At 37.7% G+C, this 25,320-nt stretch overlaps 1 protein-coding gene and 1 pseudogene across 1 annotated transcript; both read right to left on the minus strand.

Moving 5' to 3' along the window:
* Positions 1 to 637: 637 nt before the first annotated feature.
* LOC139711327 (microfibril-associated glycoprotein 4-like) lies at positions 638 to 11,520 on the minus strand (annotated as a pseudogene).
* Positions 11,521 to 13,919: 2,399 nt separating this feature from the next.
* Positions 13,920 to 22,775, minus strand: LOC139711330 (cathepsin L-like peptidase). Its single transcript, XM_071623228.1, has 8 exons — positions 22,609 to 22,775; positions 21,308 to 21,561; positions 18,186 to 18,341; positions 16,890 to 17,114; positions 16,473 to 16,638; positions 15,446 to 15,566; positions 14,685 to 14,781; positions 13,920 to 13,985 (listed from the first exon to the last, which is right to left on the minus strand). Exons 2-8 carry the CDS (start codon positions 21,542 to 21,544, stop codon positions 13,920 to 13,922), a joined length of 1,068 nt encoding a protein of 355 aa, XP_071479329.1. The 5' UTR covers positions 21,545 to 21,561; positions 22,609 to 22,775.
* Positions 22,776 to 25,320: the final 2,545 nt, after the last annotated feature.

A 25,320-nucleotide genomic window follows, 5' to 3' on the forward strand; every position in this document is an offset into this window, starting at 1 on the left:
ACAGTATGTCGGTTTGGGACGTTGGAACATAAAGAAGTTTCAGAAAAGTTGTAAATAATGTGTTGTTGCTATCTCTCATCCACGAATGTATGGATGTGATGAAATTGAATGTGTGGAGAATATTGCTGTATTGCTTGAAAAAAAAAAACCCACATTATAATATCTCAGCTTGTTTCACACACTCCTACACTCACACACAAACCATCTCTATCTCAGCACCTACATGCAGTATAAGACAGGCAAACTAAAACGTACAAACACGAACACATTGCATAAACACATAGGGCATTACGCATGTACGCTGTTACAACACAGAAGAACATACAGCGAGAACAAGTGTTAGTTAATACGGGCGTTGATTTTAATGGGCACATTTTTTTTCAGACATATTTTGTCCAAAGCACCTGGCATAAAACCCTGTAATGGTTTGATTTGTGGATGGATGGGTTCTTTTGAGTTCAAAACATCTTCCTACAGAATAATGAAAGAGAACCGTACAGGCCTATCTCTTTCAGAACGCAGGGGGGGGGGGGGGGGGTACTATTGTCCCTAACACAATGTTAGTAGCATAAAGTCGATGGAATGTAGGCCTACTTTTTATTTTAAAAAAATTGAGCAAACTCTTTGTATTCTCTTTATGTCCTTTTCCTGCAGTGATGTCACGAACGGTGGCAGTTCTTTCATCCAGCGAGCATCACAATATATTCACTCCAATCCACAGTCGCTAAAGTGAGTTTGCTGACACCTGTATGGACAGACTACGTTACGACTAATGGACGATAACGTAATGCTATTACACAATTCTGATTTGAACAACTGCCATCAACGCGAGATTCACTTCATATCACAATAATGAGGACGATATCGCAGTTTTCAGATAGCTCGTTATGCCTTTTGGAGGGTTTCTCTCTCTGTGATTTAAGCAACAAGATAAACGTGAAATTAGCTACACTGCATTAGCATGGTGTTAGCATGCACTTTGGTATTGATATTAGAATAATGTGATCCAACGATTCTAACATGCTACTGAAATAGACATTCAGAAATTTATACAAAGTAAAAATAAGATTTTATACAAAATAACATGTCCATACAAAATGCAAATATGTATACAGAGCAAGGAGCAAAGAGAAATGAAAACAGATAAAAACTGAAATAACGAGTTTCAGGAAGAGTGATGCGTGTTGTCCCTCTTTTACCTTGACATTTCATACTAATTACGGAACAAAAAACTTTGGAAACGTTTACAGACAAAAACATGATGTGGTCTAAAAATAGGAAATTTTACGAAAGAGAAAAGGCTCTCTTTGTTTTTACTGATCAATACATAAGAAACCATTTGAATTGATTTTACACTCTCTTGATAATACATATTTACAACATTACTGTAACACTCTTCTTGGTTGACAACAGTTACTATCCGCGAATTTTCATTTCCGTTCGCATGAGGGCGTAGTTGTGCCCGTGTAAGTGGTACCAGACCGCTGAATTCGCCGAACCGCTGGTGTATCCTCCATTCACGTAATCGCCGTTCAAGTTGCTATGGTGACAGGCATTATGCCACCAGGCACCGCGGTAAGAGTAGGCGCAGTTGCCACCCCATGCGTCGTGGTCGGAGTCGTAAGTACTGAATTGATAGCCATTATGGTACGACAGCGAGTCGCCAGCGGTGCCCGAATAACTCCAGAAATAGCCCCTGTAACTGTGTGTGTGTGTGGGGGGGGGGGGGGGGGGGGGGGGGGGGAAGCGGAGAAATTAATTACATTTTTACAGATATTTAGGAGTGAATTTTATTCATTATTCGTCGTCTATATAGTTTAAGAATGAATTTATGCATGGGTCATGACAGAAAACAAACATCCAACAACCGCAATAATCATTCGAAGACCGTAATGATTTTCCTTGTTGTTTGGATTTGCTTTCGCCTTTTTGTTTCCTTATGCCTATTTAGGTCTGACACAGACTGCGTGTTTAAAGGGGATGGCTAGTACCTGATCAGCGGGAATCAGTGGGAATGCTTGGGGATAATCTAATGTTGTGTGAAAATTATTTGGATCACAATGGTCTCATATTCAAGTAATGTGCAGTTCAATGTTTCCAGGTTAGCATGCCTGTACAGTGTTAGGGCAATCGTTAACAGTCCGTTAACGACTGCTCCGACACTGTACAGGCACGCTAACCTGGAAACATTGAACAGCACGTTACTTCAAGATAACACCATTCTGATGCAAATAATTTTCACACAACAATAGATTTATAATGTAGGGCCTAGTCTTAAATAAATCCAAAAGGATTGGAAGATTATAATCTCCCAGCATTCCCTCTGATCAGGTGCTAGCCATCCCCTTTAAATCTTGCTAAAGAGTATCATGGGCAGATGGACTGAATAGATTTAATCATCTTTGATTGTTGGTTACAAGAATATTATGTATAGTAAGAAGATGGTAACTTACTGGTCATTGCTGGCGTGTATGTAGAAGTAGTACTGAGCGTAGTACCAGTTGTTGTTCCAGTCCTGTAGATCTACCCGTAGGACCACAGTACTAGACGCCAGGCGATAGAGCCTTTCGAGTCCGAGCCAGTACTCGCCGTTTACAGTCCCGAAACCGTTCACGTAATCTGACCATCCCAAATAGAAATCTTGGGAACCGTCTTGCCGTTTCTGTATTTCAATGAAACAATTTTTTTTTTTTAAGAAACCAGCTTGACAATTTGATTTGATTCCCAACCTCCTCCTCGAAATGACAACATTTGTAGATGTCAGAAATCGACTGTTCTGCAATTAAGAGTTAGACATACATCTACATTGCATAATCACATACGGTGAGAATACGTTACGGTTATCAATTTCTCCCATCTAGGAAAGTAATAATCATTACTTCATAATCAAGCATCATGACAGCCTTATGAAAGCATGGTTCTTTTCTTTGATTTGTCCCCTTTCATTTCATCTTAGCATGCGTAGGGAAAAAGTAGGCTTAAGTCTCTCTCTCTCTCTCTCTCTCTCTCCGTTTTTACTTTAAAAAACCCAAGAAAAAACGCTAAAGACATGTTCTCGACATGACATTGATTCTCCCTAAGAAGAGTGATTCGATTTAAAAAAGGCAACACATTGTGTGAATCATGGAATGAGAAACGAAAATGAGTAGGAAAGTAGCATCCACAATTACACGTGCAACAGGCAAATTTCGTCATCTTAAGGCTCATCATCACGTCCTCGTTAATGTTTGATCATCGAATCTGAGGAATACAATGATGCAAACAAGACAAGAACAAGGAATGTCGCTAAGGTTGTTGACAGTGAACTCGACCTGAAATATGGTCCAGCCGCCCCCGTCCGTATCCATATCGCAGTAGACGTCGAACGCCCCGGAGCCGCCAGGGTTGATCTGCAGCACTCCGCTGGTGGTGTGTCCGGCGTTGTAATAATCCTTGCAGTTTGAGGCAATGCCATTGTAATGGACGGCTGTGAGCCAGTGAAAAAAAAAGATGACAGTACTATTAACTACAAAATAAGTTATTATAGGTAGATGGGAAGGTGTACGCAAATTCGACCTAGCTTATTGTCAAACACGTCAACAAACGATGTAGCATTAACGCCTGTGGGTTATCCACCTGGAATAAGCAGGAGAAACAGGTACAGACAAAAGAAAAAAACACATGATAACTTAATCATATTATCGTAAGAAGGTACTCCAAAATATTGTCTGAATATCATAATACAATTACAGAATTGAACACTAATATGAATAATAAGGTATTCTTTATCCAGGGTATAGCCTCTTTGTTACTGTTGCTATAGTTACTGCTCTACCAGAGGGCGATGCTATCCTATTACCCTAGCATGCCTAGCGTTGCCAGATGCAGGCACCCATTTAATATACACCTTCGTCGAGAGGGACAGTGGGTAAAATCATCTGGTCCGAGGATGTAAGCACTGGACGGGAATCGAATCCAGATCCTCTGATTAGGATTAGGAGTACATAGAAGTTGGAATGAACTTTATAATGTTTAATGAAAAGAGAACCGCGTGTACAAGACATGCAAGACATGTTTCGTATCAAGTCTGGAGTGCGCGAATGCAGGACATTTACACTTTGCACACGGGGAAAGGGGAAAAAACGATTAAAAAAAATCTCCTCTTACTACTAAGTCTCTGCACATGAATGTTACGGTGCTCCCATCCAAATACCTCTGATATAATTAACATAGTACTTGGACAATAATACATTAGGTACAGTAGTTTCTATTTTTTATCACATTTTTATGATTTTCAAACTTTTTACATTAGTTACTAATTTCAGCGTAATACAAAGGGAGTTGTGGGCGTATTATTTCAAGGAACTTTCAAAGAAGTGAGTATCTTACTTTTCAAAGACTTCTGTGCCGAATCTGATAAACATATTGCACAATGGAAAATACAATCATTGATTAAAATACTCTGCGTTACTTTATACCACGATCGCAAAATGTATCTAGAGTCATTGTATGAGTCATTGCATCTTGAATACGGACTACATTCTTTGTACAGATTATTTTGCTTATGAAAAGTTGCAGAAACAAATAAATCAATGATATAAAAATGACATTGAATGTTTGCTCATTTCAAATGGAAGATTAGTAACCATCAAATGAACATGTCAAACACTTTCATATATTTTAGTACATGAAATTGAGCTGAAACACAGCAGCTGTAAAGAAAGTTTATGATCAGAGGAAAGATTACTTGCTCTAACATTTTTCCCAAGAACATCTGCTTTTGCCTAAGGTAGCTAAAATAATGAAAATGATGACGAATAGAAATCATACATATTATACATACACATTTATACGTTTCATCCATTTTGATACATGAAACTTGACTGAGATTTAGGTCACATTTAAGTCATTTTTTGAGATTTTTTTTTTCTTTTAGTCGCCTTATAGTAGCTAAATTCATAAGTCAATGTATTTCTGTGCTTACAGAGAGTACACTGCTGTCCCGTGAAATCACTCGGACAGTCGCAGCGGAACCACGGCGGGTGGCAGTACTCCGTGCAGGAAGCAGAGTTGTAGCACGACGAGTCGTCCGAGCAAGTCACCTCCGTATCCTGTATTCAAATATTGATATAATATAATATAACTGATACATCGACATCTCAAGTATGTATGTATATACATATATAAACATGCTGACCTTGTATAGAGAGATAGAGACGGAGAGATGTTAGAACACACAGATGTTAGAATTATAGGCTTGCATTCCGTTCACACATGTAGCATGTCAGCCGTAATTACGCCACTTATGTAACAGTCCTCATCCAGATGCACTCGTACTCTCTCTAATCAGCGTACACAACGATATTCTCCCCAGTCATCGTCCTCCAACATGAATGTTAACAACTGGTAGTTTTAGAAATGTTATTTTAACCTTATGTCCATACATGGGCATTCGGAATGCAGAATGCCGAAGTTTTGTAACCACAGTGAATAATTTGTTCTCTTTCCAAGATGCTTACGATTATCTAAATCACACAAGAGAGTGTTACCAACGAATTTAAACCACTGTGTGAGGTTGCCAAGCAACTCTTTTTTTCCGGAACTTATGTCAATTCCTCACTTCTATTCTTTTTATAATTATTATCATTGTGTAATTTCCTTGGTACCCACAGGCCATCTGGAGCCACCTTTCATGTCACTTGCCGAAAATGTCCTGACATACTTGCATAGTTTGTTTTGTATACGTTGACTCTGGTTCCCAGTAGACACAGCATTTTTTTCTCTCTCTCTTTAGTTTCGCACATCACAGACATTCAAGATGTCAAACTCATCAGTACTGCCCTCTACAGGTGCCTTCGTGGACACAAGCAACGAACATCACGTTCACCCTTTGATCCACAATACAATAGATACAGCATTCAATTCAATTAATGATGATGACTTTTTTGATACGGCCGGGCCTTCTTTGGCAGAATGTGAAGCAAATGTCACTCAAAATGATACTTTTTTTGATAATCATGTTTCAGATAGTTTTAATTCATTGTCGCAAGAATTTGAATATGATTTTGACGTAGAAAACCAATTTCAAAGTCCATCTTCTGAATATCTCACTCTCAACCAGTTTAATAATGTTGTTAAGGAGTATGATGATACCACCTTTTCTCTTATACATTTCAACATTAGAAGTATTAATAAACATTTTGAAGAATTGCAGTTGTTTTTGAATAAACCCATCAGGCAAAAATTCTCAGTGATAGGTTTGACCGAAACCTGGCTTTCCCAGGATTCAAGTCTTCCATACGCTCTCGACGGATATGATTTTGTCGTTAACAACAGGCAACATCGGGTGGGTGGGGGCGTTGCGTTTATACGTTTCACAAATGCATGATTATGTACTTCGTGATGAGCTTAACAGCATGACTGCTTCGATTGAATCTCTTTTTAATGAAATATCTGTTCCTGGCAGTAAGAATATATCATAGGTGTAGACCTCCTAATGCAAACACTAAATCATTTTTAGATTATTATTCGGATTTGGTGAAGAACCCAATTTTTGTTCACAAAAATGCTTAATAATGGGAGATTTTAATATAGACTTATCAAAACAAAATAATATGTCACAAGATTTTTTGGAAATATTTTTATCTGCTTCTTTTTTGCCTTTGATATCTAAGCCCACACGAATAGTTAATGAATCTGCCACTCTTATTGATAATATTTTTTGTAACATTCTTCCTCCTCCGATTCCCTTATACTACTTTCAGACATAACAGACCATTTCCCCATCTCTACTAGTTTCTCTTTAAATGATAGTATTGATAATAAACATGGTTGTTTTATTGAGACGAAGAATCACTCATGAAAACATAGCCAGTCTAGGTGCTAGTTTAGACATGACAGACTGGTCTGTGTATCTTTGATACAATGATGTAAATTTGTCTTTTGAATATTTTATGCAGAAGTTTCTTCGACTCTTGGATATCCATATTCCAAAACGTAGACAAAAACAATCTGATTATCAAAAAAAATACCTAGGCTCCCATGGATCTCTAAATCACTTTTACGTTCAATAAACAGAAAGAATAATTTATATTATAAATTTAAAATGAAATCTACTGAGCAATTGAAACTTGAATATACTAGTTATAAAAATACGTTGACGAAAAATTATACGCATAGAAAAGAGAAAATATTATACCAAGCAGTTATATTTGTATAGGCACGATATGCAAAACACATGGAAGGTTTTAAAGCAAGCAATGAATATATCAAATGATAAATGTAATATTACTAAAATTAGGTTTGAAGATGAAATCATTGAAGATTCTCATCAGATTTGTAATATTTTGAATAATCATTTTTCTTTAATCGGGGAAAACCTTGCAAGCAATATACCCCATTCAACGAAACATTTTTCAGAATTTTTAGGTCCACCAAATTCTAGTTCAATGTTTCTTAGTCCAACATATAAGCAGGAGATAATCAATATTGTTTCAGATTTTAGTTCTAAAAAAGTGCTGGACATGATGACATCAGTAATTTTCTTTTGAAGGGGGTAATATCTTCAATTGCGGATCCTTTAGCTCACATATTCAATTTATCTCTTTCCAATGGCATTGTCCTGAGAGCATGAAAATAGCAAAAGTTATTCCTTTGTTTAAAAAAGGCGACAAATTAGATGTTAATAATTACCGACCGATTTCTTTGTTATGTACATTGTCAAAAATTCTTGAAAAAAATCGTTCATAAAAGAACTATTACTTTTTTAAAATTCAATCATATACTTTCAAATTCTCAGTTCGGATTTAGAGAAAAAACACAGCACAACACATGCATTATTAAGTTTTGTAGAAAAAGTGGCACACGCTATTGACAGATCTTCGCATCTAATAGGCTTGTTCCTGGACTTCTCCAAGGCCTTCGACACCATTAATCATGATATTTTACTTGATAAATTACATCATTATGGAGTGCGTGGGAAGGCCTTGGAGTGGATTCAGGAGCTACCTCATGAACAGGAAGCAATATGTCTCTTTGAATGGGTATAATTCACAAATGTTGAATATCAAATGTGGGGTCCCACAGGGAAGTGTATTAGATCCGCTTTTGTTTCTTGTTTATATAAATGATTTTTGTAGGTCATCAGATGTTCTTTCCTTTATTCTCTTTGCGGATGACTCAAATTTATTTTTTTCGCACAATAATCCTCTTACTCTTGTAAATACAATAAACTCTGAATGAACAAATGTCGCCGAATGGATAAAGGCAAATAAATTATCTCTCAATCTTCAAAAAACAAAATATATGTTTTTTAGCAGCTGTATAGAGAAACCACCTGTTGACATTGTTTTTGATGGGACTCCACTGGAAATTGTTTCCCATATTAAATTTCTGGGGAATAACAGTTGATAATAAGCTTTCATGGAAATTCCATATTGATAGTATATGTAAAATTATTTCACGAAATATTGGTATAATCAACAAGGTTAAAATTTTGTCTTCCTTTGTCGTCCCTTATTACATTATATTCATCTCTCATATTGTCTTAGATAAATCACTTTTATTACAAAAGAAGTCACTCCGTATTATATGTCATTCTGCATTCTGTCTCATACTGACCCGTTATTTTTTGAAAACAAAATAATGAAAATCAAGGATTTGTATCTGTATAACCTAGGACAATTTATGTTTAATTATGATAAAAAAATCTTCCAAATATATTTGAAACAATGTTTCCAAGAAATCAGTCCGTCCACAATTACCCAACAAGGCGTTCGAATGAGTTTCATTTGCCCTTTTTCAAAACTCTTCTGGCTCAGAACACCTTTATTTATGAATTGCCAAAGTTTTGGAACTCACTTCCTAATGATATTGTAACAGCACGAACTTTGAATTCTTTCAAGAATAAATTGAAATTATTTTTATTGAAATCTTATAACATATTACCGAACTAGGTTTGTTTCATTAACTCAATTAAGTTATCACTTATTTTTATGCATTAATCATTACACATCAATTATTTTCTGTCATGAGAGTAAAATAATCTGTCGAATATAAGTTCTCCTCAAATATGACAGTCATCGAACAATGCATCATTGTGTCTATTGTTTGCTTTTAATATGTCCGCGCTTTTGTAGTTTTTCTGGTATATGTACCCAATCCTTATATTCACAATATCATTCAAGGGTGCGTATTACTACTCCTATACATCCTGGAAATCTGTTTGCTTGTGTCCACGATGGGCGTGTGTTGCAGTTTCATTTTTTCCCCATTTTTCTTTTTTTTTCGGTCTTTCCTGTTATTTCATTTCTTGTCAGTTGACATTGGTTTCTTTTGATTTTGTTTCATATATTTGTTTGTAGTTTCATGAAGCCATTATTTGCTTTTTATGTATTTCTTAGGGTCCCATATCGGTACAAGCATTGGCTTTTTAGTGGGACCCTCCATTTCCATTACCATTCGTGTAATATTCATATGTATACTACCTTATAAATGCAATTATGTCGTTACTCATCATCACATGTATCTTGTTGATGTACGTTTATCGAAATTACTACAAATTTGTTTTGTTTATGCATTGAATATAATTTCTCCTGTTTATTTAATGGAAATGAAAATAAAGTTGAACTTGAACTTGAACTAGAACAAGGGATGGAAAGCAAGTGTATGTATATAATAATGACCTTCCATTTTTTTTTTGCTTGATTTGTGTGTTTAATAATTTCTTTAAGTTAGGAAATTAAGTCAGCATTCTCATCTATTTTAAAAGTGCTTCTTTTTCTTTTATCATTTTTTATCGTGTCGTAGTGCATCACTCGAATTAGAAATTTGGGATCACGTATCTGTTTTATACCCCAAACAATAGCTATTGGTTCATTGTAAAATTCGCATTTCTCTTAATACAAATTCCTAGGTAAAGTTGTTATTTTTTCTGTATTAACTCCAAACTCCTAACTGGTGTATACTTATTCAGGTATTATTTTTTTTTTGTCTAATGTAATGATTTGGTAATGATTTCGTTTCTGTCTCGTTATATTCCCCTCGATTTGTCATTGTCGGTCAAATTTAATGACATTGAAAACACTCGGACGTTTACGTTATTTAATGTCTATATTTTTTTTTGCTCTTTCAGTTAAAATACTGGAGAACTGTAAAAAAACCACATCGTCTAGATGTTGTTATCCAGGCCAAGCGAACTAAATATCTCCTCCGCCTTTATCTCTTTGATGATATTATATGTACGCATACTATATACGTAATTATATATTTCTTTTGAGTACGATTAGTGATAGTTTCATATGAAAATTGTTTATTTTGCCACAATGATTTCATTTGCATAGGCATCAGTTGAATAAGAGCAAAGAAATCTGACGAATAAACAGTAAAAATCAAAATTGGACATATTGATGAGACAGCTATCGTATCTTTTAAGCTTCATGTGGTAATGGTGGTATGATATTTGGCAAAAATAGGGACAATGGTCTCCACTTCTGAAATGTCATTGTTGCAAACGTCTAGTCTTAGTTTGCATTTGTTGCTGGTGTTGTCTTGTGCTTCAAATTAGAATGGGCAAATACGTAAACGTAAACTTCTACTTTCTTTACCTTCTTTGCAACTTGTATATAAAATGGCGTGTCAATTGTGAATTTCAAAAAACGTTAACCCCCCTCCCTCCACTTTCTCGGGAGACATTATTGATGGCAAGCTTATTCTTTTTTTTTTCAATTTGCCTATACACATAGAACGAAAACATCAACACAACAGGGGATTTAGGGCGCTATAATATAATACATAAAAAGAAGAAACAAACAAATATACGAGGAGTATCAATCAGACTTATTTTATCATGTATTCCCAAGAGAAATAAAAGTTGGTTATTCTGATCGAGACAGAGTTTTTAATTGAATGTAATATGGGTGCAACGGGATTACGTTTATTGGTCTATTCATAACTCTTTCTCGACAATATCTAATTGCCACTTAAAGGTGCACAGCACAAAACAAGTTTCCATTTTCCAATAGCTATACTGGAAATATTACCAGCCAATGAGCCGATGACGAAGGACCGTAGTAGTTGAAATCGCTGTCGGACACGAAGTCGTTGGGATGATCCGATTTAGTGCCGTCGTTGACATGACAGACACGGAGACTTGAGGCCGAAGTTGAAGGACTGACAGTTAGCACCCTGACGAAGACAAATCGCCAGGCACTCCCCGATCGACCGCACTCCGGTGACATTTCTTACGAGATGACCAGAAAGCATCTTACCTCGGTCCGAGCTCGTACTGCTTTCCATGTAGGCATACGATGATTCGCACTCGTTGCCATCGACGAATTGTAGAGACAAGACAATAACGACGACTGCGAAGAGTGAAACCTTTCTAATCTCGGATATGACGGCCATTTTGGAAGCAGCGATGAAGAGATGCTGGTGTAAAGTAAGTTTTAAAGACGTCATGCAAACACTTGCCACCTATTGATCCTATACCGCCCCATAACTGTTTGCGGTGGATAGCAGTAAGTCGCTGTTAGCAGAAATCAATAAATGTTATTGTCAGCACCTCCCGGGGTTACGACGAGATTAGTCCATGTTCTTTGTAATAACATGCACCTATTAATAGCTCTTCGTCTTCCAGTCTTTTAATCTTCATCCTAGTCTTTTCACCCACCCACTCACTCCTAGGCCACCGCACCCTATGCGACTTTCAGTCGCACGACTAACCGACTTTGGATCTGAAATAAATCAGAAAAGCCTCAGAATAAACAAGCCTGTTTGTTTCAGATCCAAACTCGGTCAGTCGTGCACTCGAAAGTCATATGGTGTGCGCCCTCACCTATATTCTATCTCTCCCTCTCCTCCTCCTCCTGCCTCCTCCTCCTCCTCTTAATCCTCCTCCCTGGCACCCCTCTTGTCTGTCTCCTTCTCGACCTCGTTTGCTCTCCTTTTCTGGTTCTTGTGCATTTCCTTTACCGCGATTCTGCTTCTCAGTTAGCTTTGCGCGCATTGAAAATGCGAAGATTGGCAGAGTTCGAGATGAACGATTTTTTCTGTCTTTCAGAACGTTAAACTTCTATACTTTCTCTTTCACGTATTGGTCCTAAACTTAAATGTCAATGTGTGTTCGTAATAAATATATATGTTATAGGCCTATATCAGTAATTGCATCGTATGTATTATGTGCATGAGAAACGTTTGATGCAAATAGGTTGATAATTCAAATGTCTCGATCATTCATGATTAAAGTTGTAATCTCCAAGTGTAATTGTTATCACACACACACACACACACACACACACACACACACGTGCGCGCATACAGACAAACGAACAAGTTATTTTCGCTTTACTTTTTTATGAGTTAGTGGGGGGAAATGGCTGATCGCTCACACTGCTTTTCTCTCCAAGAAAACTGGCTTCTTGAGTCAGTAATCGCTGTTGTAAAGATTAGCTCGACAAGATCAAGAATCAAACATACATGACGTAGTCATAAATATACCATATGAATTTATACAACTATACACTTTTATTCATCCAACAAGACAATAAAATACAATTTTGACTGCACATTAAGTAACTTCTTCATGAAGTATCATACTACCATAGAATACAGGAAAAAAAAAACCAAATTATCTCTGCAGCATTGAGTTGTTCTTTTAATGTCACTGACTATACTGCAAACATACAGAATTGATTTTTGATTGATGATACAAAAATAAAAAACGTTTGCATGACAACATTTCTTTTTACTGAATTGTGGACCGCATATGTATATATATATATATTGTAACGGCGACTTTTATTTGTCGAAGATGAGCAGAATATAAATCCGATTCTGTAAATGTCCCAAAATAAAGTCCAGCTATATGTTGAAGTTTATTGTCGAAGGATGCCGAGGGTCACATAGAAATTACAGTTGTCAGGCAGAAATCACGGTTAAAGAAGTTTATTATGGTGAATCACTTGAACACATTTACAGCTAGAGATGGATATTGAGAATGTCTCGCCAGGCATTAGAGGTGCGATGCGGTGAAGGACTTAGACTAACTAATACGAAAAGCTAACATGACTGAAGACCGTTTCTGGACTGGTTGACTCTTTATCTCTTTCGTTGGTTACTCTCTCGCTGTTCAAAGGCGCGGGTTCCACTCTTAGCGGACACACTCTTCACTCCATCTCCCAAGCAAGTGAATCTCTTCAAGCAAGTGACTTTTAGATAAGCATAGAGGCTGTCTTATATACCGCTTCCAAACAAGCCCCTCTTGTTCGAGAGAGATAGAGAGGACCAGTCATGAAGGTCGCGAGAAAGACGTTTACAGCGCTGCGGAAAATATAGGAGAAGGACGTCTTTGAGCACTGGAGCTCAAAGTCATAACGAGGAGAGGATACAAGGACAGGAGAATATGGCAAGCCGTTTGTGTAAAAAGTCGATAAACACTGTTTTTCACTGATAAACAGAGTTTATCAGTGAAAAACAGTGTTTATCATCTGATAAACAGAGTTTTTCTTTGATAAACTTAGTTTATCAACTGATAAACACAGTTTTCTGATAAACTGTGTTTATCAGCAATAAACTCTGTTTATCAATTGATAAACAGAGTTTATCAATCTGATAAACTGAGTTTGTCAGAAAAACAGTGTTTATCAGTTGATAAACACAGTTTATCGGAGAAAAACTGTTTATCAGTTGATAAACTCTGTTTTTCAAGTGATAAACAGAGTTTATCACAAAAACTGTGTTTATCAGTTGATAAACTCAGTTTTCTCTCATAAACAGAGTTTTTCTTGAAAAACAATGTTTATCAGTTGATAAACACAGTTTTTCTGATAAACTGTGTTTATCACTTGATAAACTCAGTGTTTATCGACTTTTTATACAAACGGCTTGCCATAGGAGAAAATCAAGATAAGAAGCAAGCACAAAGGGCTGAAGGACAGTGAAAGTCAGGGGGAAAAGGAGCAAGCTGACAAGGCTGAAGGACATTGAGTGTCAAGGTCGTAGGGAGCAGGCTGAAAGGCAGTGAGAGGCAAGGGCGAAGGGTAAGGGCAAGGACTCTGAAAGTCAAGACAAGGTTGAACTGAGGAGAGCAAGGCAAGAGTTCTGAAAGACAAAGCAAAGTCAAAGTGAGAAGGGACAAAGCGAAAGTACTGAAGGTGAGAGCAAGATCCAAGCGAGGGAAGGACAGAATGACATGTGAAGGTCAGAAGAACAAGGTTAGTGAGCACAAGGTCAAAGTGGTGAAAGTATAGAATAGACATGTGAAGGTCAAAAGAACAAAGAAGATGGGCAAAGAGAGTACTCCGCTGTATGCAAAGCAAATGGGATTGGGCTTGCTAAACTAGTAATTTGCAATAGCGCTAGCGAGACATACTTTACATAGACTTGTACAATAATCATGAAAGCAAGGAAAAACATGTATTGCTATATACATATTACATCATATATCTGAACCAAAATGCGTGACAATATATTGTCGGATGTGTTTAAGTAGTCCTTCCTCTTTTTGACTATATGATGAGATTTAAACATTAATATTGAGAATTCTTGTGTGTATTTAAAGTCCTCTCCATCTCTGATCTTTCAAGCCTTGCACTTCCCTCCAGTTAATCACGGTAGACTGAGACAGCTCCAATAGTCGAAAGGCCATCTTTATCGGCATTCATCACGGATGGCAGCCGGAGGGTCTTTCATTTCCTCTCTTCTCTCACACGAAGGGGGTAGCTGGCGTTAGTGGCTATACCACACTGGTTGTCCTTGTTCCTTGACATCCAGATGTAGCCCTTCATCCCCCAACTGTTGCCGTAGCTGTGGTGGAGAATAATGATACAGTCTTTATATCACCTGGTAACAAATCAGTGTTTCTGATTCACCAGAGGGCCTAATCATCATAATAACTCCCATTATTACTCCAGAATTGCTATACACACATATCTATGTGCCTGTTTGAAAAAGGACACTTGTAATTAAACAAAAAAAAGAAGAAGAATATTGTCCAAGACTGACCTAATCGGGAGGTTTCGAAACTAGGATTTGCTGTTTAGAGATCAGAAGCTTTAATCACTATACCACTGTGCTCCAGATGATAGGAAGTTGTATACGGAAGCTCAATTTCAATTTCAACTTGTATTCAATTTATCATTTCATAATTTATTCTAAAGTACGCAATTAAAGGAAAACAAACAAAACATATGTTTAAAACAGTAAGGAGTGAGATTAACTTCAAGATGACAATTTGAAATAGAGAAATTTAATGGAACCTGAAGGGAAGGCAGCTTGTTGAGCTACAGGTCTCAAAACAAGTTGAATAGCAAGGAGAAGGGATAAGTACCTGCTGCTGACCAAAGCAAATTATCAATTTTCCTCTTTGACTGATATGATACACTTCAGCTTTAACATCATAGTTATTTGTAATTTTCAAAACAGCGCTACTTTTTTTACAAAGAAAAAAAATTGATTGCACATTATGAACTAAATATTATTAAGAAATTCATCAACGATCCAGTAGTCCTTGCCGTTGTCGGAGGAGTAGCCAACGGCAAGCACGCCGTGATCGAGTATCTCCGAGTTGCAGTCGGGTTCGTTGTAAACGCCTGTCGTCATAACGACAAAGTCAACTCAAATTATCATGAAGTTTTGTTCTGTCAAACATTTTGATATCAAGCAAGCAATCGTCACTGCCCGCGTCACTGTCATTCCCTTTAACTTTTCCGCAAAGGCCTATTTTTCCTGCGAAATATCTTTTTCACAACTGGAGTTAGTCTTTTGCAAAGGTATAGCTCGCTATATTTGAGGACACGCGCACAGACCAATGGACTCGCACACACAGTCCGCCCCTCGCTGTGTGCGAGTCCCATGCGAGCTGCCTTATACGGATATATGAATATAATAGAGAGAGAGAGAGAGAGAGAGAGAGAGAGAGAGAGAAGGACAGAAGTATTGGAACGAGTTCACGCGGTTGACTGCAGGTTCATCCGTATTTATCGCAACTCTGAGTTTCATTCAACCTCCATGAGGTGCATGCAACCATCAGGCAATTCCTGCAGTCAACCGCGTGAACTTGTTCCAATACTTCTGTCAAAAGCTCTTCCTTTGAGGATATGGAGCACTCTTCATAGAAGGATAGAATCACCAAGTGTATAATATATCATGCATGCACATTTCAAATTCTGCAAACAGATAACGTTCTCATATATTTTCTAATCAAAGGAAATGCTTTAACATGGAGCGACATAAAGTTTGTTTGTAACTAACAATACAATCTACAATGTTTACAGTTTTAATTGAATTGGGTTTGTACTGTAGGATAATGTTTCTTCTTTTTTTTTGCACAGTTATAACTTTTTTTTTCGTCACTGCCATCTCTCTCTCTCTCTTTACAAATTAATTTTACAATTCAGTTAGAAGAGACTACTAAAATCTGAAATCACAAGGTTACGACCAATTGATGTCACGGAAGGGGGGGGGGGGGGGGAGAGTGGCACCAGAGGCTACCATACCTGACTCGTAGTGCTGAAAAGACCTGTGACTGGCATCGATGGCGACTGAAATGGGTCCCACCGTAGCGACCGCTTCCTTCAGTGCGTTTTCGTCACCAGATGCGATGTCAGTGTATCCAGTGCAGGTCGCCCCCACGTTCGACTTGCTGAAGTGGCATCGACCATCCTATATTGTAAGGAGAATGCAGACGTTGGAAAAGCAAAAACCTTACTCCAATTGCCGAGTTTATTGTTTGGGGAATTAAAAATGTTGCAAATCTAATTAATATCCACTTCACGTACAATATTGACAGTAAGCAAAGTGACAAAAGACAGTTTCGATGATAAAATAAGACAAAAAGTGAGGAAGTATTTTTTTTTTTAATCATTCTGCCCTATTATTGAATGTAAATTAAGGTTCGATGGAATGGTACTCACTTTGGCCTTGTACGGATAACTCTCCTCGGTATCGATGCCATTGTGATCTATTACGTATTGGAAGGCGTTGTCCATCAAACCGCCCATGCATCCACCGTTACCCTCAGGGCCAGAGCAGTCCACCAGGTTCTGCTCACTGAGACTGACCAGCTTACCAGTCTTCTTGAAGTGCTGTCCCTCCAGGGAGCCAGTGGCGCTGAAAGCCCAGCAGGACCCACAATCTTCCTGGAAGGAAATTTACAAAAAGCGCCTTCTCATTATTGTAGATGTTTGTTTGTAGGAGAAGCCATTAGAATTATTTTCATTTTCCTTTGGCACGTATCAATGGGAATAAAAAAAAAAATCCACTGCTGAAAAGTGGCATCCGTTCCCAGAATGCAGCCCTTTGTTCTTCAGACCGCTGCTAGACTTTTTGGCCCGAATTCACGAAGGTGATACAATCTTTGTCCATGGTTTAAACCATGAACAAAGACCGTAGTTTTGTATGGGGCACCAAGTGTCGCATGGCCTATTTCGTCACGAAATGAACATGTCGTCGACGAAATGACTGATTTCGTGACGAAATAGGCCATGCGACACTTGGCGCCCCATACAAAACTATGGTCTTTGCCCATGGTTTAAACTATGGACAAAGATTGTACCACCTTCGTGAATTCGGGCCTCTGTGACAGATTACATATACTATGGCGATTATGCTGTCCTGTGCATTCTTGCTGGAAGTATAGATTTGTTTACATGCCAGGTACCCTGTTTACCACGTGGATCTTTTTTCCCTTCTTGTTGCTATGAATTATAGCAACATTTTATGGATTCTCATAGGGCAAATTAGATTGCAGTGAGATATACACTCTCACCTCTAACCGAAGAGATTCTAAGCGAGCACTTGCAAGAATTGAGAGAAAGGGGTAGGGGAAGGGGGCGGGGGAGGGGGAGGGAGAGAGAGTGAGAGAAGCAGACAGACAGACAGAGACAACAAGAGACAACTCTCAGTCAAACAAAATTATTATTCCAATTTTATTTGACTATGAACATAAGAGGTATACGATAGCTTTTTCATTGCAAGTAATGCTCTTCAAAAAAGCATGGCAACTCCATCATAACTGCCTTTTCCTTGGTCATTATTGACGCTCCTTGCAGGTGAAGAAGGATATAATGTGCTGCATAAGCATTTTATCTAGGGACATAGTACTAGTAATAGACACACTGTTCGCATCCAACAGATTAAGTTGAATGTGAATTCAGCGGAGACGCAAATAGAATTGTACATCCACACATACAACAATGTCTAAAACTTACCTGGTTCTTCACGTTTGTGACGTATCCTTTGGTGCGCCAATCAACAGAGTCCGGAATTTGAACATTCTCGGGGGCCAGAAAAACGGAAGCAGATTTTGCCTTGCTAGTAATGTTGCGTCGGTATCCATTCATTAGTCCCACAAACTCGTAATTTTGCTGTCAAAATAGAAGGAAATTTATCGTCAACAGCGTGCAAATACAAAACTGTTATATAATATGACACATTATTCCACATTAAATGGATCGTACAGTTTTGGTTGAGACCTAATTTCAGGTTTCTAAAATTTTTTGGGGGGAGATAATGAGAAACCTCTATGAAATATGAAAGATCATGTAATTCCATGAGGAATTCAATGTTTATTTGATGAAAATTGGTTTTGAAATGGCTGAGATATCCAAAAAAGAGCAATTCCAATAAAGTGTGGGACCCACATTTTATTGCGATCGCTTTGTTTTACTTTGTTTTTGGATGTGTCTGTCATTCCACACCCGATTTTCATCAAATAAACTTTGAATTCCTCTTAAAATGGTATGCTCTGTACTATTTCATAAGTGTTTTCTTGGTATCTCGCAAAAAGTTAAAAGCCCAATTCTCATCTCCACTAATACTGTACCAGCTCTTTAACATGTAATATAATATCATTTTACATTCATTGTGTAAGGACAAGTAAATCAACTACTAAAAAATGGATATCTTGGCCAAAGCATTCGGTAAGATATGGTTTAGTGTGAGTAACCATGCAAGTAAAGCGGGCCCACAGCCTACAAGTTTTCCTTTTTGGTGGGTCCGTCCATTTTCGAACTTTGTGTATTGGTTACCTCCCTCTGATCACTTAGTTTTCATGACATGACAAGGTTCCACAATTATTGTACACTCTTTTCATTTCACATAGTTTTACCTACCTTGTTTTCTATTACCAAAGAAAGTGATGTCTGTACATTTTTGTCGAAAAATGAAATAAAAACATTGAATTGAAGCAATCAAGTGGTCAGAGTGTAATCAATAATGATTTGTATCTTGCTATTTGATATCGTTAAATCTTGTTTAACATTTTCTGCAGCAATATTCGTCGCGCTGACATACGCGTATAATGCCGTAAAGTGCACTTCAGCAAAACTGTATTTGGAGAATACATCACTGTCGTGTTCATGCATCATTCACTTCATATAAGAGAAAGCAAAATAAAAATATCAACTTCAGTAGTGTTTTTTTTTGCGAAAATGTTTCATAATAAAATATATATCTACATTCTTTCACAATAATAGTCTTCGTATAGGTCTCAATTTTTGATAACGATAGCCTTGTGTCAGTTCCTTTTGTCGAGCTAAATACAATGCCTATCAGAAAGACACAACGAACTGAAGGAATACTGGTAGATTTTTAACGTGGATAATGTACGTGTTACAATTCACAGTAATCTGCACAACATAGAATTGCTGTACAACTTCGTACGTACTTCCTTCTCCTTTCTCACCAGGCAGGTTTCATGTCTTCTAATTACTTATGCATCAGTAACCTTTGTTATTGTTTTGCTCTTTTTTGTTCATTTCCATACATTCCCATGTCAAAATTTCCATGCTTCCATTGTATTTAATGGCGCAAAAATCTATTGAAATCAATCACAGCTCACTACGTAGAATTTCTACCCTTTATTACGTCAGCACACCAAAATAACTACAACTAAACAACACATATCGAGAAATATGATGTGAATTGTGCGCAGAGATCAAGGGTTATCATGGAACAATAAACTGGCGTCACATGAGCGCTCCCGAAGAAGTCACTGTTTGCACTGTCAAGATCGGCGTCCGTGTTCAACCTCGTGACTATAATGGCGGCCAGGGAACTTTGTGCACACTTAATGTACAAACACGACACCCCATATGCCCTACATCAGTAGGAAGAGATTTGTATTTTTGTGTATTATAGTAGCCTATCTGGTAATAGTAAGAGATGTGCTTTCAATGAAATAAAAATGTATTTCCCAAAAATCTAATCCTTTCACGACGTTATTCTACTAGACAAACCAATGGACTTCATCTTCCTCTCCTTAGAACATTGTTAACCCAGAATATCTTTATTCACACTGACACTCGATTATATGAAACACATCTTGAGAAGGATATCAAATACACCCGTATGCACTCAATTCTTTGAACAGTAAGCTCACGAGGAAAAGGTATCTTTTTCTTCTAATGTTGTGAGATATTGTTATTCTTATGAGAAGACCCCTATATAAGCATTTGCATTCCATGCATGTACACGTACATTTCGCAAATGCATTTTTCAGCATTTCAAAATTCTACACGTTTCAGCTCCCTGTCTGATCCCTGACCTCAACTCGCCGACTATAGAGTATGATGTACACTGTATATAAAATGTAAAAATATAAAAATAATGAACGTTGCGATTCTGCCTCTCCTCTTTACCTTCTCACAGCTGTTCAGTGATAGAACATAGTTTTTATTTCGTGACTTAAAGTCTCCCTACATCGATCACATGCTGACTTCTATACAACACCCATGCAAATAAGTCTACAGCTAGGAAATGCATGGACTTTAATCAATCAAAATTCGTATTATGAATTCTATCTTTTTTTCTGTACCAACTAAGTTCCATAGCCTCAAAAAAAAAAACTTGCTTTAGAAACAATGATAATAATAGCAGCAAAGAAATCTTGATGTCATAAACAATGAATCAATGCCTCACGTTATGCTCCTCTTTTCTTTTCTTTTTTTTTCCTATTTAGGATGAGATTGTGATGAGGAATACAAACTATAAGGTATCAACGACTCTGAAAAGACTATCAAGAGCTCTTCCATACAGCGAGGTGTGTATCATAAATATCCATCCTGTCCTACCGCCATGCAAAATACATTCAACTAAAGCGGGCATGAAATCCGATAGAGATTAGTTGTCAAACCAGAAGTCGAGGAAATTAGGAAGTTTTAATTGTCCCCTGACTCTAAACATATTTGAATGAATCAAAATTATTGAAATTGAAATAACATTCGAGCATCTGATGCAGGCATATTATAATAATCTGGCTTTTACAAAAAAAAATGTCCAGTCAAAATTCGGTCAAAAGTGACAGAAATGAATTCTGAATGGGTCGTCTCACCAAGTCGGCGTATTCGTTAATGCCAAGCTTGAAGGTGAATTCACCGAGGTCGTATCGGATGTTGTGCTTGGTGATGTACGCTAGGTTATCCTGCCAGATCGAAGATCTCTTCGACTCCTCAAAGTCGTCAGCGTAGGCCTTGCCGTACTTCAGCTTCCAAGCCGTCCATTCCTCCTCAAAGGCTCCGAACACGCCCATGAGACAGGCGGACAGGATGAATGCACTCAGGTTTTTCATTGTGAGGGCCTTAATATCTGACAACAGAAATGATCTTTACCGACTTATTTCAATCATACATACATTGTTATGAGGACTCGATAACTAATTTCTTTTGTGTGGTCTCCCGTTCGGGACACTAAAATCTTAAAGTCTGAAATTTTGTTGGCCTAAAAACGAAAGATATTGACCCGATCGAGCTACCAAACGATAGCCTTTATGAAAATTTGATAGCCCGACATCATTTTTAATGGCCCCCTGACTATTAATGTCGAACCCTGCATATACTGTACACAGTTGTACTTACACCATTATATGCCCTAACACACTTATGATACTGATACATACAAACACGTGCATACATTATACAATGCCATAAGAACAGAAATTCTTTGATATGGAGATAATAACTATCAAAACGAAATGATTGTTACATAATCCAATTTATGCTGTAGCAAAGAATACATAGTATAGAAATCTCTTTCATAGCACTCTCCTTCAGTTATTCTGCAGGAAGTACTTTCGACTCTTCGGGGAGGGAGTGCATGTCTATTGCTCATCCACAATTCCCCCCCCCCCATGTTTCCACAGTAGACTACTCATTGTATCATGCTATAGACGTACTAGTTACGCGGAGAAAAGGGTGTAATAACTGCTACAATTCTGTTGAAGCAGAATGCACACATGCAGAAATCGTTCGATTTAAACGTCACACTTCCTTATTAATTTGGAATCGGTGGATATGATGCAGTTTCAACATCCTTACTGTAAGACGAACCTTAAAAAACACGTCGGCTTTCACCTTTCTCGATTCATGCAGTCTAAATCACAGACCGATTATTTTCAGTGAAGCTTGTTTAATGGGGTTTTATGACGGATGGCTAACTGTTTGCATATTCTGTTTAGTCGCGCTGATGGATAATTGAGTTTATGGCAACTACAATCGTCAATCAAACATATCATAAATGTATAAAGCAGTTTTCTCAGTGCTGCTAAGCACGGAAACTATAACATCTACTAGTACCCGACGGCTTATCGGTGATGTACAGTTCAGCTAATGCACAATCAAGGAAGTGTAAACTTACCAGGTGTGTTTACAAGGGAGACTGCGTATGAAATGCCACCGGCGAGGTTCCCAACGCAGTTTTCAAGAAACTTGTGACAATGCAACTGTATTGTTTGGCTACACCACAGAACCCACTTACAGTGTGATCAAGTAGGCCTACTCATTTGTTTGAAATCACGCTGTCAGCCTGCAACATTGTGATACCAGGGAGCAAAGATATATCAGGTAATGAACTACAGAAACTAAAAGACTAATGATCACGGGTTTGATGGGTCAATATTGACATAGTCTTCAGACAATGTCAAAATTTCAATGAGTCATGCCTATTCTTTTGTAATAGGCCATGTGTACACTGAATGTTCCTTTATTCTAAAACGTGGGTGTGGTACAAGTATGTTCTTTTCTTTCCTTGCATTTTTTTTTCACATCTGAAAAGGTTTTACAACAAAAATGAAAACACATAGACTGCAACCTATATACTCTAAGGCAGTGTATGCACATAACGAAGAGTTTTTCATTGGGTTACCAAATTCTGTAGAAAAGACGATATTGGTTATTGAGAAATGATAGAAAGAAAGGAAGTGTATAAGGAAATGTTTAATCTGTAAAAGTACATAAAGAAAAGTATCACGAATGGATTGGGAGAGAAGCCCGTTGAAGAAAGAATGCTTAGATGTCGGAGGTTCATTTTTTTAATGACTAACCACATTTACTTGTGTTAAAGTGAAATGGTTCTCACATGAATTCGATGTACAACGATTACCTAACTGTATAGTCCTCTTTGAAAGTCACAATATAGATATTCAAGACGTGTGTAGATGGTGATTTCATTAAACAAATAATGTCCTTTCGTTGGGTACTGACTGGGGTAAACTATGTCACAGAGGGACATACTATATCGATAGAAAGCTCTCTACACGTCAGCCTTTTCCACGTTTGCTTGAAGAAGGTTTGAAAAAGCAAGATGGTGCAGTGGACAAGACAACGGACTCTTAAACGCGAGGTTTCAGGTTCGGGTGCGCTGTGGAGGTACAGATAGCGGATTGCAAGACAATTCATTCTCAAGGCCTTGTCCATCGGAGGGTACTGTGAAAATTCTGCAAAAATCAATTTTTCATGAAAATTACAAATTCCATCAACTTGATATTGACATATGTTAAGGGTAGCAATTATTCCCCCTGCTTTCTGAAAGCGGTTGGTCCATTGCTCTTTCATAATTCTAGAAAAGTGAATTTTTGTTGAATTTCCTTTATATTTTCTTTGTATTGTTGTCCACTCATACGTCATATCCTCTAGTAGTCTCCTCATCCAGCGGTTCCAACACCAAAACTTTAAAAATTCATAACTTTTGCATCGATTGTCCGATTTTCCTCAAACTTTCACTGTTGTGTTCTATTAATGTTGCTGCTTTCACTCAATCCACATTGTTCTTTGGGTTTACCTTCCCTTTAAAGTCGTAAGCCAAGCTGGGTCTTAAGACCAGTCGTACGACCGGACACCGCACACTATACGACCCGACTGTAAAGCGCGCGCAGTGCGCACTGCGTGCGCTTGCATTTTACTGCATTGTGAATGGCTGAAAGCCTATGACCAGTCGTAGAAATTCAACATGTCAAATCTCTACGACTGGCGCTAAGACCCAGTCGTACGACTAGAAAATGGCAAGACTGTGACGTCACACTTCTAGTCTTAAGGTCTTAAGACCGGTGAATCGGGGCAAAATCGTGTAGTGTGCGGCGGGCTTAAAGCTTTAAGACCAGTCTGATCGTGTAGTGTGCGGTGGCCTGAAGTCGTCCGTCCCGTGGAGCTGTCTCAGAAGTATTTCGGTGCTTCCTTTATTGGTGGCAGGTGGACTTTTTACAAACACACACACGCACACACACACACACACACACACACACACACACATACACAAAGTATCATTCATTTCAAACATTATTTATTGGATAGTTGTCATCCATGGCACAATGCATGTCTCTGGCAAACTATTCTTTGTGTATTCCAAAGAAATGTAGTAAATTGATTCAAGTTTTGTTTTTTGGGTGTTTTTTTTAAGACAGAAGATTGCCCTCACCTATTAAGCAATGCCCAACATAACTGTCGTGACCCAAATTCTTGATACTGACTTTTCTCTAATCAATGCCATAACTTGATTCAATATCATAGATTCAAACATCAGCACACATGTCATCATAGCAAAAAATAAGAAATGATACAAAATCTAAGATCGCTACGACATTCTTATACTGGTTCCGGCTCTTATTTGAGATGGATATCATGGAACTCATTTACTCATATCCTATACGATAACATTATCATGTAGTAACAGGTAATAAACTACAGTGTACATGCTAGTTCACACTTGCCTTTCCGCCTTGGCAAGCTTTAACGAGTCGCCCTATATCCTTTTCTATTTCTTGTCATCAACAAGACACTTAGAAAATGGCGTGTAAGTCACCCTTCTCCTTATTTAGTCCCAAATAATCCACAATATTTAATACAGTATACGAAGCAGAAACGATTTTTTTCTCTTTTTTTATTGGCTTTCGCTTTTGCTTTTGCTTTTTTCTACAATGATCCCCCTCTCTCTGTCTCTCTCTCTCTCTTAAAGGGATGGTACAGTATTGGTGGAGATGAGAATTGGGCTTTTAACTTTTTGGGAGATACCAAGAAAATACTTATGATATAGTACAGAGCATACCATATTAAGAGGAATTCAAAGTTGATTTGA

Source organism: Diadema antillarum, unplaced genomic scaffold (assembly GCF_040938485.1).
Source record: "Diadema antillarum isolate AM-2024a unplaced genomic scaffold, OU_Dant_1.0 seq00001648_RagTag, whole genome shotgun sequence".
Classification (NCBI taxonomy): Eukaryota; Metazoa; Echinodermata; class Echinoidea; order Diadematoida; family Diadematidae; genus Diadema; species Diadema antillarum.